Source organism: Muntiacus reevesi, chromosome 6 (assembly GCF_963930625.1).
Source record: "Muntiacus reevesi chromosome 6, mMunRee1.1, whole genome shotgun sequence".
NCBI classification, from domain to species: Eukaryota; Metazoa; Chordata; class Mammalia; order Artiodactyla; family Cervidae; genus Muntiacus; species Muntiacus reevesi.
In genome coordinates, this window is record NC_089254.1 from 46,788,523 (window position 1) to 46,801,661 (window position 13,139).

The 13,139-nt window shown below is 38.0% G+C and overlaps 1 protein-coding gene across 1 annotated transcript in view; it reads right to left on the minus strand.

The window, feature by feature from the left end:
* Positions 1–13,139, minus strand: part of NRCAM (neuronal cell adhesion molecule) — a 321,909-nt gene that overhangs the window by 25,047 nt on the left and 283,723 nt on the right. The window contains exons 24-27 of the mRNA XM_065938640.1: positions 10,473–10,595; positions 8,785–8,961; positions 1,959–2,078; positions 776–928 (exon numbers count right to left, since the gene is read on the minus strand). Of these exons, the coding sequence (XP_065794712.1) occupies positions 776–928; positions 1,959–2,078; positions 8,785–8,961; positions 10,473–10,595 (573 nt within the window). The remainder of the gene's footprint in view (positions 1–775; positions 929–1,958; positions 2,079–8,784; positions 8,962–10,472; positions 10,596–13,139) is intronic.

A 13,139-nucleotide genomic window follows, 5' to 3' on the forward strand; every position in this document is an offset into this window, starting at 1 on the left:
AAATACATTTTTGCCTATGGATTCTACAGGAAATGCAACATTTCCCCAAGAATGCATGAAATGAGTGAATAAAACATGATTTTATGAATCATAAAATGAACACATACCACACAACCCTTTAAATTGAAGCAAACAGGGATTATTTTCCATCTTATGAGGAAATATGGATATTTTTACACCTTACAAGAACATTTTTCTTTATCTTAGAGACTTTAATGTCCTTGTGTATTTTGATAATATTCACATAACTAAAATATACACAAGCAGTCAAATATGATAATGAAGTACAAGAATTTAATAATTTTTTGTTCTACACCAGTTTAATATTCTTCACATCAGTTATTTCACCCAAACTGCAGGGTTCGGTTGGATTACAGTTCATTTTGACATTAAAAATTGTGACTTTATCAATGAGTTGTTTCAACTGTAAAGCATTTCAAAAATTCTATTCTAACTCTGAGGGAAAATTGAGACATATAAATGATGTGAAAAGTTGAGTCACCTAAATAATGTAGGTTAAGAATCATACTTCCCTTTGGTTTTGTAATGGTTTTGGCAAAAATGTAATTAGAAGGTGATTTGCTCAGTTCTGTAATTCATTTGATATGAAGAGCCAAAGACAATTAAAAACCCAACTCGCCACCCAAATGGGCCCCACAGGAGGACATTCTCAGCCCTACCCACAATAGGCTCCATCAGCCTCCCGTCTCCAACTGGAGCACTGGGTGGCCTCACTCCTGACTGGGAGCCAGAACTGGTGTGGTGTGTACCTCACCTGGGCCTGTCTCAAACACATCCTCTGAACTCACAAAACCAGAGTCCCCCTCAGCACCAACTCGAACTTTGTATGCTGTTCCTGGCATTAGACCCTTTAACCCAAAGAAGCTCCGAGAACCATTTACAATTTCTCTCCTCCATTCTTCTTTACCTATGGAAATTTTGCAAAAACAACACATTTGAATGTTTTAAGGGAATGGAAATCATTTAACGCTTCAAAAAAGGAAAATACACTTTATAGGCAAAAGACAAAATCTAAGGTGCTTCAGTTTATCATTTTAGATGACATAAGTTGAGTTGTGTCAAATAAATCAATGAAAATGAGCCACTACATGACAACATCCTCAAAGAAAAATCAACTGGATATCAGATGACATTTTAACTGCATATAAACCCACTGGATTAAATCTTTTTAACACGAGAGAAACTTCTTGATCTGTACCTTGCCTTGTGAAATTACTGACTTTCCCTAACGACATTTATGAAAAGAACTGTAATACATTAAATAATTTGATTGAACTATGGAAAGAACTGGGTTTTTTTTGATTCACAAGACAAATCTTTCAGTAAACTTAAATGCCTTCAAATTTATCCAAGTTATAGATTCAACCTTTCTCAAGTACTGGTATTTCTAAACTCATAGGTTTTTAAAAAATTTATTTGCACAATAAGGGCCTAAACAGAAAGCTGGACTATATTCAACATTTTGTCACAAACATTCACTGGCCACCCAGCTCATTAAGTGCAGAGCACTGTATTAAGGAGGAGGACTGGATTCTCATACACTCTGAAAATTTAAGTTCCCCCTCTCCTAGTAGATGTGGCCAGGATATAAGTAGAGTATCTGACTTGGAAATACATTAAACATAGAAATAAAATTATTTTTTATTACTCTTATTTACAAGTCATGGGTAAAGAGTTTTAAGTACCACAATCTAAAAATAACATATTCAATGGAACTTATTATGTCCCTTGTATTTCATAACATGAACCAACGAGACTCCTAATTATGTATAAAATATATAGGTTGATGGTTCACTCTAATTTTTTCACATACATTGGATTCATTTATTTAGATCAAGTTATTTTTCAGGACAATCCACAGTGCATCCTGAAGATGTTCTCAATCTCTTCAAATATAGCCCCCCAATTAAAACCCAGGTAATGAAATCATTTCTTACTGCCAGCTACACCATATTCAACATAAAAGTTCACAAGCTCTGGTCCCTCATATTCCCAACTGATATTGGCTGAGGTCTCAGCAGCGGCAGTAGTAAGTTTGCTGATCCTGGGGTATACTGCTTAAAATAAATATTCAACAGAAAAATAAAACAGATAGACAGACAAGTCAAATTGCAAAATCAAACACACAAACAATGTAAAATAAGTTTAAGTACTCTGAAATTGTTCAAGTCAAATGAAATTGATAACAGGGTTCATTTCTACTTCACTTTAGAAAGGTTTTCATTTCTTAAATTATAGCATTAGGAAATAAATGAGAAATCAGAAATAATGACACACACATATTAAAGTGTATGAGTTCTATGATGCGGGTCCTGAACAGTATAAACTGTTGTCCACGAGAGATAGTCCCAAGAACATCAGAGTCTCCATGTACTGATGTACAGTGGGGATGAGGGGCTGAACAATGCTAGGGGCAGAGGTCACAATGTATGAGACTGCAAGGTCAAACCCAATACTAGTAGCTGCTTTTCCATGCTACTTATCACCTCAGTGTAGGTCTTTAATGAATTGGTGTTTAGATAAGAAAAATAATAGTGGCTTCTGATGTATTTTGAGTCACAAATTTCTTTAAGAATCTGCCTCTGGGAAATTCAGGGACCCCAGGGTGAGAAGCATCTGCCCTGGAGAAGGTTGGATAGTTAGGGTACACTGAAAAAGAAGTTGCAAAAAAAAAAAAGCTCAATACTAGTTATCAGAAGTGAAGAAACAAGAAATAAAATGAATAAGAACTATTTCATTTGACACGGTCGAGAAAGCAAGACAATCTTACTTGACTGTTCATTACATACCATGTTCTGAGAAAATCATAGTGTAATCTAATGTAATCTAGTGTAATCTAGTGTAATCAGGTGAAAGGCCACCTGATATGAAGAACTGACTCCTTGGAAAAGACCCTGTTGCTGGGAAAGATTGAAGGTGGGAGGAGAAGGGAACGACAGAGGATGAGATGGTTGGATGGCATCGCCAAATCAATGGACATGAGTTTGAGTAAGTTCCAGGAGCTGGTGATGGACAGGGAAGCCTGGCGTGCTACAGCCCATGGGGTCCCAAAGAGTCGGACACAACTGAGCTACTGAACTAAACTGAACTGAATCTAAACAGCTTCCTGAAACATCAGATTATGGAATCTACATGATGCAAAAGGCTTGCTACCTAGTTAAGATGACATCTACAGTCATTAAAAGATGTTATTTGAGCTGTTGTTTGAGATGTTACCTGAGCCTGACAATTCTATCAACCTTACCACAATGGCCTACAGTAAAAATGACATAGTTATAGCTATATTAACTTGGGTAGTTAAACAGTGATATATCAAATTATTATCCCAGGGGAAATATCCTAAGATAGTAAACCAGAACGCAGGAATGGGTTTATTCAGGCTCTGAAATTAAATTCCAAATTATGTTATATAATTTAGAAGCCAAAGCCCTCTACTGAAACAAATTCAATGAAATAGCATTTCTTAGAATCAAAAAGAGAAGTATATTAAACAAATTCAATAATGCATTTGACCTCTGAGATCTAATTCTCACCATCACATATATATTGCATGCTCCTCTGTGCTAAGGATGGGGGACAGCAGAAAGCAAAACTGATTATGGAATTACATAGGGTCTTTCTATGGACCTAACTGATTTAGTTGTCTGAGGTTTTCCTCTTAAAGGAACAGTAATAAAAACATGATCAATCAACAGAGACACAGTTAAAACATTTCCTGTATCTAAAGCATCAGTGGCAAAAAATTCAGGCAAAACACTAATCTTCCTCAAAATTTTTGGAATCATGGAACTGAGGAATGTAGTCTTGGCCTAATTATGGAAGATGTTCAAGGCAGAGCCATACCTTCCAACAGAAGAGCAATTTGCTGCTGCTTCTTTTTTTGGTGATTCTTAAAGATACCCAGAGAACACAGTACAATTTCCTAAGGTTATCCTGTTGGGCCCTTCTTATCACAGAGAATTCTAACCCTCTTTGCTTTTAATTCCTAGTCGTGCACTTACTGAACCGATATTCCTAAGCAACTGGGATGTGCTGGTGGGATGTGCTAGTGTTATTTCTTCTCTGGGCTTTATCTAGTCTGTATCTAGTCCCTCTTCCTACTGTACGTCATTCTCTGCAGATACCACCAGCAGAGTTAACTAAGCTTTAACTTCCAAAACTACATCTCCGATTCTGTCACTTCCCTGTTTCAGATGTGGACGGCTTACTTCTGCCCAAGATGGACTGCTGTGTAAAACCCAAATATCCTGGTGGTTTTTAAACCCCGTGACTTTGTTTATGCTACCTCCCAAGAATTTATACAAACCACGTTCCTAATTCATCTGCCAAAATTCCATCTGTCCTTCAAATCCCAGTTCAACATTACTTTCCTTGGGAAGTTTTTCCTGATCCTGTTTGGCAAAATAAATGGTTCACTTCTCTAAGATCAGATAACGTTTTCAGTTCCATCTATTTTCACTCTTTTTTTTTTTTAAATGTATTGTCTTACCTGCTAGATTATAAGCATACCAAAGGCAGAATTTGCCTTACTGTCCAACACACAGTGCCTTAAAAAAGGCTGGTGCTTTTTATGGGCCAGATGGACATGAGCTGTTGAACTGACTGAACCTTCTCTATAGTTAGGGATTTGGAGCAGGGAGGGAGGTTGCTCCTTTGTTTTTGGTTTGGTTTGGTCCAGGCCAAATAAAGTTGTGCACTTTAAATTTGCTTTTGACTCACTGGCCTTGTTTCTTGACCTGATCTATAGCTGTGGGATGGACTCTGGTATATTGATAAAGTGAGAGTCTGACCACAGAGAGGATTCGTCTTCAGTCCCTTAGTCAGAGCTCTCCTCTGCTCTGTCCTGTTTGATCATAGTCAGCTGCTAATTCGGTCAAGAACGAGGTTCAGTTCTTGACTTACCAGTTAGTTTTTCCCTATTCCTTTGCCCAAACTGGTCACCTCACCCAAATGCTCTGATGCCTGCTCCCAAGGTGAGAAAGTAGGTAATAACCCTAGATAAAGCAGAGTCTATCCATCAGCAGTACTGGGACCATAAGTCAAATCCATTATCCATGTGCTTTCAGTTCATTTCTATAGATGCCTTCACAGGTCTATTTCCCCAGAGACCCTGAAACTATTGAAAGGGACATAGAAATTGAACAAAGGCAGCCAAATGACTACAATTTCTTACACCAGTATTGAGAGTTTTGACCAAAGACCAAAAGAAGTGACTCCTGAAGACCTCAAGAGTACAAGAGTACCTATTTTCATGCTCAAACTGAGAAGAGTGGTAAGAAACAGGGTTAGCCTAGAGTAATACACCTAACTGAATTCTCTTGGTTTCTAATTCATGATTTTGATAATCATTTTGTAATTCTATATTTGACAGCTTTGGTTTCATGAACATCTCTTAAAATCTGTAAGAAAATTTTAAAGTGTAAATTTCAAATCTATCTCAACAAAGAAGGAAAACAGAGGAGAGAATAGAATTCATTCCTAGAATGAAGAAAGAAATATTTTAAGGAAGGAAAACCCAGGGAAACAAATTATTCTTCAGCACTTTAAAGTCTCATCATGGTTAAATATCATCACTTTATGTAACCAATGTTTAACTACTGGTATACTATTAAATGAAACAATATAGAAAAGGTGGTTAGATTTAGCTTTTTTGAAAAAATTTTAAACACCATAATCTTATCTGAGTTCCACCAGATTTCAACACTGGGGGCTTCAAAAACCTTCTGAGACTCTATTTTTGCTCATCTCTATAACAAGAAGTAATTCAAAATTCAATTTAGTAACATCAAATGGTGAAACCTCAACTATTTTAATAAAGATTTCTTTTAGTTCATCTTAATTCATTAAAATCAGCGGGTGATATTTTTTCCACTGGCATGCATGTCCTTTTCCAATATGACAAGTCAGTGGAAAACGCAGACAACCCTGCCACAGCTCAATTACTCAGCTACTGCCTCTAGGCAGAGCCCAGTGACAGGCTGCTGCACACGGAAGGAGGCCAGGCTTTCTCTGGAACGGTCCCATGAAAGGGTCTAAGGGGAGCCCAGCAGCAAATTATTGTAAGACAACCAAGGATTTTAATGGACATGTAACCATCCCCGGAAAAAAGCACACATAAAAAACAGAGGCTCCCATCCTTACACGATCTTGTGAAAATTTTGAATTTTTACAACTTTGTTCTTTGGAGTCTAAAAACACCTATAAAACATTATTAAGTTGATTGAAAATAGCTACAGTTCTCATTCCATCATTCTGAAATCTAGCTGATTTACATTTTATAATTTACCAAGACTCTGAGTATAAGATTTGTAAGAAAAGAGAAGATAAGATCGGGTCTAAGCTCCTAATATTTGAACAATTTAGGGCAAAGTGCGTATTTATTTTGGTTGACTTGTTCTTCATTCCTATTTGTACTTATTTGGTCTGTCAAAGTCCAAGAAAATCCCTGGCCAGGGGTGGTCTCTATGGGTACAGTGCCCAGTGAGGCAGGGAGGTGTCTACCGCTCGCTAAAAAGCTGACAGATCTGCCAAGAGTCAAAAAGACTGAGGGAATCTTTGGGTGGAAGAAATTCTACAACTCATTCAAGCACGATTCTCCCAAACAATCTTCCTCACCCAGAGATCCATAAGCAATAAAGGAGAACAAAAGGAATTCCCTGTGATCGCTGGTGCTTCCCCAGAGAGGGGAGACTTGAGTAGTTGGGTGGAGACAGAAATGGAGTAACATAGCTGAGTAGAGCATGTGGGCTGTCTAAACTTGCTCAGAGGGGACCCCACTGGGGAGACTTTCAGCCCTGGGCCAGTTGGAGTGCACAGTGAAGTCAAAATTCCAAGTGGACAGTGCAATATGATGCCAGCAACATGTACACTGAGTTTAGGAGGATGACTAAATTGGATAGAACGGAAAGCTCAGTTGATCTGATTTCTTAACTGTCTGTTTTCATCACAGGGGTAGTATTTCTGAGCCCTTCATAGACAGCATGGTCATCATGAGGGACTGTGACAAAGCCACAGTTTGGGTCATGTCTGATCCAGCCACAATCCTTAGCATTAAAAGCCAAGAATAGAATTTGGACCCGGGATAAGTCTTGAGAAAGGGTGAATTCAATGTGTGGCTTTCTCTTTGTAAAAAAAAGGCTAGACATGAATTTTTTTTTTTTTTTTTTTTTTTTTTTAAATATTATTTTATTAGTTGGAGGCCAATCACTTTACAACATTTCAGTGGGTTTTGTCATACATTGACATGAATCAGCCATATAGTTACAAGTATTCCCCATCCCGTTCCCCCCTCCCACCTCCCTCCCCACCCGACTCCTCAGGGTCCTCCCAGTACACCAGGCCCGAGCACCTGACTCATGTATCCCACCTGGGCTGGTGGTCCGTTTCACCATAGATAATATACATGCTGTTCTTTCAAAACATCCCACCCTCACGTTCTCCCCCAGAGTTCAAAAGTCTGTTCTGTACTTCTGTGTCTCTTTTTCTGTTTTGCATATAGGGTTATCGCCACCATCTATCTAAATTCCGTATATATGTGTTAGTATACTGTACAGAGTGAAGTAAGCCAGAAAGATAGACATGAATTTTAAAGTCAAGGTCTTACAGGATCTTATCTTTCTGTTGGTGTTTCAGAGCTTATTTTATTTTCACTTTTAACCCATGCTGCACTTCCCCATGGTTAACATGGCAAATTTCACACATGTAGAAAGTCATGCAGATGAATTATTTTACCTTTGCCTGCACCTACATCAGGTGGGAGAATACCAGCTTTCATGAAGGGAAACAGAAACAGGACACTATATAGTTAGCATGTAAAGCTACATAGAAACACTTCTTAAAATGCTAAAGCATGCAAGAAGAATGGAGTGTACCACATCAGATACAGGGGACAAAGGTATGCTGGTCTTCCCAAACTTACCAGTAGTCAAATCCCCACATTACTTAAGGTGCTTTATTCATACTTGCCTATTATGTAAGACACTTAGGAGATTTCAAACCAAATTTCAATTTCTAATGCTATGGAAGATAATCAAATAAATAACCCTTAAGCAGTTCTATAATTTAGAGGCATGAAAAATCCTCTACTTTTTTTTTTTTTATCATTTTCACTGAATGTAAAGTTTTTCAAAATCATTTTAAAAGTATGAAAGGAAGAATTCCTTCCTTTCCTAAATACTTTAATGGGGCTCTTTTTTTTCCTCCGTACCAGACGGCATAGCAAACTATGAAGTTCCAGGCTCAAACATAAATGTAAATGCATTACCTAATAACTGTTTTGATTTCCTTGACAGAAAACCTAAATCAGTATGTAGACTAGCAATTTTTTTCTGATGAATCTAGACCACAACCAGAATTACATGTATTTGTTTGTGTATAGGTCTGCATGTCTGTGTGTGCATGAATGTGTGTTATACATATATGTACGTATATGTGTGTGTATATCTATATGCAAAGTTGTAGACTGGAAAAAAACATTGTCTTGAACTGTGAATTCAAGTGTGGCAAAATGTAATTTCCTACTCTTGCCTCAATATTTTAATACATGTTTAAAAGGGACTTAAAAAACAAACAGCAAATCATTATTCCAGTATGAATTAAATCATTGTTTATATATATTTCAGAAATAGAAGTTACTAATACATGTTTGTATTAATTGGGTAACATGGATACTTCCACAGTAAGAAGGAAAGAAAAAACATAAACTTAATGATTTTTGTCTCATGATACTTCTAATTACATGGATTTTATACATACCCAGCTTACCTTCATCCACAGTTGTTATTGCTTCTTCTGTTATTTGACTTCCTGATCCTGCTGCTGTTTGTGCATAGAAATAAAACTTATACCGAGTGCTGAAATTTAAATTTTTTAAAATCCAGCGGGTCTTGTTGGCAGGAATTTTCAGATCTACCAGAGGGCCTAACTCATGTGTGCTATTAACTGTCAACAAGAACATAAACAAAATAAGGTAATAAAGTAAATGAACAAACCAAACAAAAACAAACACATTGACAGAGAACAGAGCAATGGTTACCAGAAGGGAAGGAGGGAAGGTGTGTCAGGAGAAGGGGGAATGGGTAAGAGAGTCAACTGTTTGGTGATGGAAAGAAGCTGAACTTCTAGTGGTGTATATAGAAGAGTATACACAGAAGCTATAGTGTATATAGAAATCAAAACAGTATTGTACACATGAAACTTACATAATGTTGTAAGCCAACGTAACCCCCATTAAAAAAGAACAAAGTCATTCCCCATTCACTGCTGTAGGGACACTATCATAAATAAATGCATCAACCCAAAATGTTAAACCTGGATTACACTGAGTTGTGTAACCTTACTCACTCTTTGTCCGACATAATTGATAACCTTACCTAGTCCTTTAAATGGGAGATTGGGTTTGACATACAGAAACTACTGTATATAAAACAGATAACTAAGAAGGACCTACTGTACAGCACAGGGGCGCTTCTCCATACCCTCATACGGCCTATGTGGGAAAAGAACCTAAAACATGAGTGGACATATGTGTGCAAATATATGTATGTATACAACTGAATCATTCTTAGCGGTACATCTGAAATTAACACAACACTGTAAATCAACATACTCCAATAAAGATTACAAAAAAGAGAATGATCTCAGGATTCACCCTGTGATTATAATACAAATGCATCTGTGTAAGTATGTATGTACATACACAGACAGGTATTTAATTTTGCTTTTGCAAGCCTTTTAAATATAAAAAAAAACTATGGGATTAACCATTTAAAAATTCCTATAATATGGTGCAACAAGGGGAAATATAGTCTCCATTGGCTTCTAAGGACAATTTTATATATATAGACATAGACATAGACAGATATACATAGACAGATATTTAATATATATACACAGACAGATATTTAATTTTGCTTTTGCAAGTCTTTTAAATATAAAAAATAAACGATGGGATTAACCATTTACAAAATTCCTATAACATGGTGCAACAAGGGGAAATATAGTCTCCATTGGCTTCTAAGCTGGGAGAATTTTATAGCTGAATCTCAAAAGCATTTCTTATCTCCATTTTAGCAGATGGAGTCATGTGTTCTTAAATAACCCCTAAACATGTCTTCAGGGCCCTTGTGCCAAATGTACCCTTTTTCTTCCCATTTTCTGGTTCTATATAACACCCACATAGGTAATGACAGTACCCACCTAAACCCCATGCTCAAGGTCTGTACTATTCTACAGATCACTTAATGTTCAAAAGCATATATGTCATTTTTCTTTAAAAAGTATGATTTGAAGTTCCTTCTAGAATAACAGTTGAAAGTATATATATATATATATATATATATTTTTTTTTTTTTTTCCTACAGCTATAAGGAAACAACTCATTTGTATTTTAAGATAACCATTAAGATCTTTTCCTTCTTAAGCCATCCAGTTCCTTTCTCCCCATAACTTACTTGGCTGATATTTTAAGGTATACTCTGTCAAAATGCCATTCGGGTGGCTTGGTGGCTCCCATTCCAAAGTGAGAGAATCTAGTGTTGGATTAACAATCTTCAAAGAGGATGGAGCGCTGGGGACTTTAAATGAGAAGTATAGTCAACACAAAAGTTTTTGAATGTTTCAAACTGCATTAAAGTGACATATTTCACCAGATTTATACCATGCATCAAAATTTTTATAACTCATTCATGATGCAGCTGAAAATATGTTAATAGAAACCTGTTTCGCCTCACCATTTCCATCTAAAGTCATTAAAACCATTCTCTCCAAATACACAAGGACATTGACTTTATATGAACCCAAACTAATGTTCAAACTAATATTGTTGTTGTTTTTTTAAAGAGACAGTACTTGTTTGTTTCTTGAATGGGGTCTTAATAAAAGCAAACTAGTAACTGAGCAGAACTAGTAATCTAACCAGGCCTGTGAGGAGAAGCAGCTGCATTCTGGGCTATGAAGGACTGTTTTCCCCAATAAACCAGGAGTCTGCAAACAGTCAGCACACACTGTGTGCTGGGCTCTGGGCCTGAGCCAGCCTGTCCAGGTGCAAAGGAGCTCTTATCCCAAGAGTTGACAGATGCCCAGCATCTCATGGTGATGGACAACAGCCTGGTTGCTGGCAAACCCCTGGCTCTGGGGAAGGCCTGCAGGGAGTCAGGTTCTCTATGGCAGAGACTGGCAGATTACCAGAGGACACATGTCTGGTCTTCTTTTATTCCCTTTCTCATGAGGATGATGGATGATGGCAGTTCTCCTTCATGATCATTACCTTATCTACCCAACCTATCATGCTCCCTAGACCCTCCTGTCATTAGAGCCAGAAACCAGGTAGTCAACTAGAATTTCTCCCTCTGCCTCATTTTTACCATCTCTGGAACATGAAATTCTGCCACATCCACCCTGGTAACCTCAACTGTATCCCTTCCCTCCTCACCGCTCAGCTGCTGTCCCCTTCAGGCTCTTGGTGGCCTTTGACTGAGCCTAGCAGAGTCCTGGCATATAATTCCAGGTTTCCTCACATCACTCCTTTGAGAATCTGACACCCATAAACTCTCCCCTGAAAAATACATATCCCTTGTATATAACACTAGGGGGTTTCATAGAGCTCCTTAAACCTATCCATCAACCTCTTCAGAGACTACAGTTCCAGGTTAAGAGCTCCTGGTTTGAGGGCTAACATCCATAGCATTTAAGATCAGCGATCATTCTGGTCCTCCCAAATTGAGCTTCCTCTCTTTTCTCACCATTCTTGGTTGCCTGACTTACAGTTCACTGAAGGAGCCATGCTGCTTCCTACCTTTGTGTGTTGGACATACTACTTCCTCTCTAACCTGTCCTTTAATCTCCTGGCCCTCTTTCTCTGGCACCATCCCCTGAGCTATCTAAAGAACCCGTGTAAGGCCTCATCAGTGAAAGCCTCTAGTGGAAGGAGCCCTGACCTCCAAGGAGCAATGAGGTTGAGGACAAGGCATTGTAATGAGACGGGAGCTGGGACACAGGTGACTCTCAGAGGTTGCTGGGCAGCTGCCAGCACCATGAGCCCTTCAACCAGAAGTCAGGACAGGGTTTGTCTGTAAACTGCTTTTATCTGTGTCTGGGTATATGTTTGAAAAAAAAAAAAAAACCCAAAATTACTAATTAAAAAAGATACACGCACCCCAATGTTCACAGCAGCATTATTTACAACTGTTCAGATATGGAAGCAACCTAAGTGCCCATCAACAGATGAACAGATAAAGAAGATATGGTACATATATACAAGGGAATACTACTCATCTATAAAAGGAATGAAATAATGCCATTTGCAGCAACGTGGAGGAACTTGGAGGGTATTATGCTAAATGAAGTAAGTCAGACAGAGAAAGACAAATACTATATGATACCACTTATATATGGAATCTAAAAAAATACAACAAACTAGTGAATTTAATAAAAAGGAAGCAGACTCACATATACAGAGAGCAGACTAGTGGTTATCAGTTTGGAGTGGCAGGGGAAGGAGGAATACAGAGGTAGGGGAGCCAGAGGTACAAATTATTAGGCATAAAAATAAGCTTCATGAATATATTTACAACATGGGGAATATAGCCAAGATTTTATAACTATACATGGAGTATTACCTTTAAAATTATGAACTGCTATACTGTATACCTATAACTTACATAATATTTGAATTGCAACTGTACTTCACCAGGCTCCCAGGTGACTGCGCCCAGACTTCCAGCCCCAACTCTTACATCAGCATGTTTGGGTCTTCCCTCCCCCTCCCCCTGCCATGGCCTGCACTTGGAGTGACACTTCCCTTCTCTTCCCAACATATTCTGTCAAGACCTCCAACCTTTGGGGACTTCCCTAGTGGGCCAGTGGTTAAGACTCCATGCTTCCAATGCAGGGAGCACAGGTTGACCTCTGGTTGGGGGAATTAAGATCCCACATGCTGTGTTAGCATGAACTCTGAGGCTACACTGAGAAAAAAGTAAACTACCACCTAGAGGATTCTTTTCCTTTCTAGATGTTTTTCTTAGGCAATCACATTTCGTTCTCATGCTTTTTGGCTAAGTTTAACTGAGGTTTAAAGAAGTTATATAACTTGCTTCAGGTCAGAAAGTTAATGATCCAGG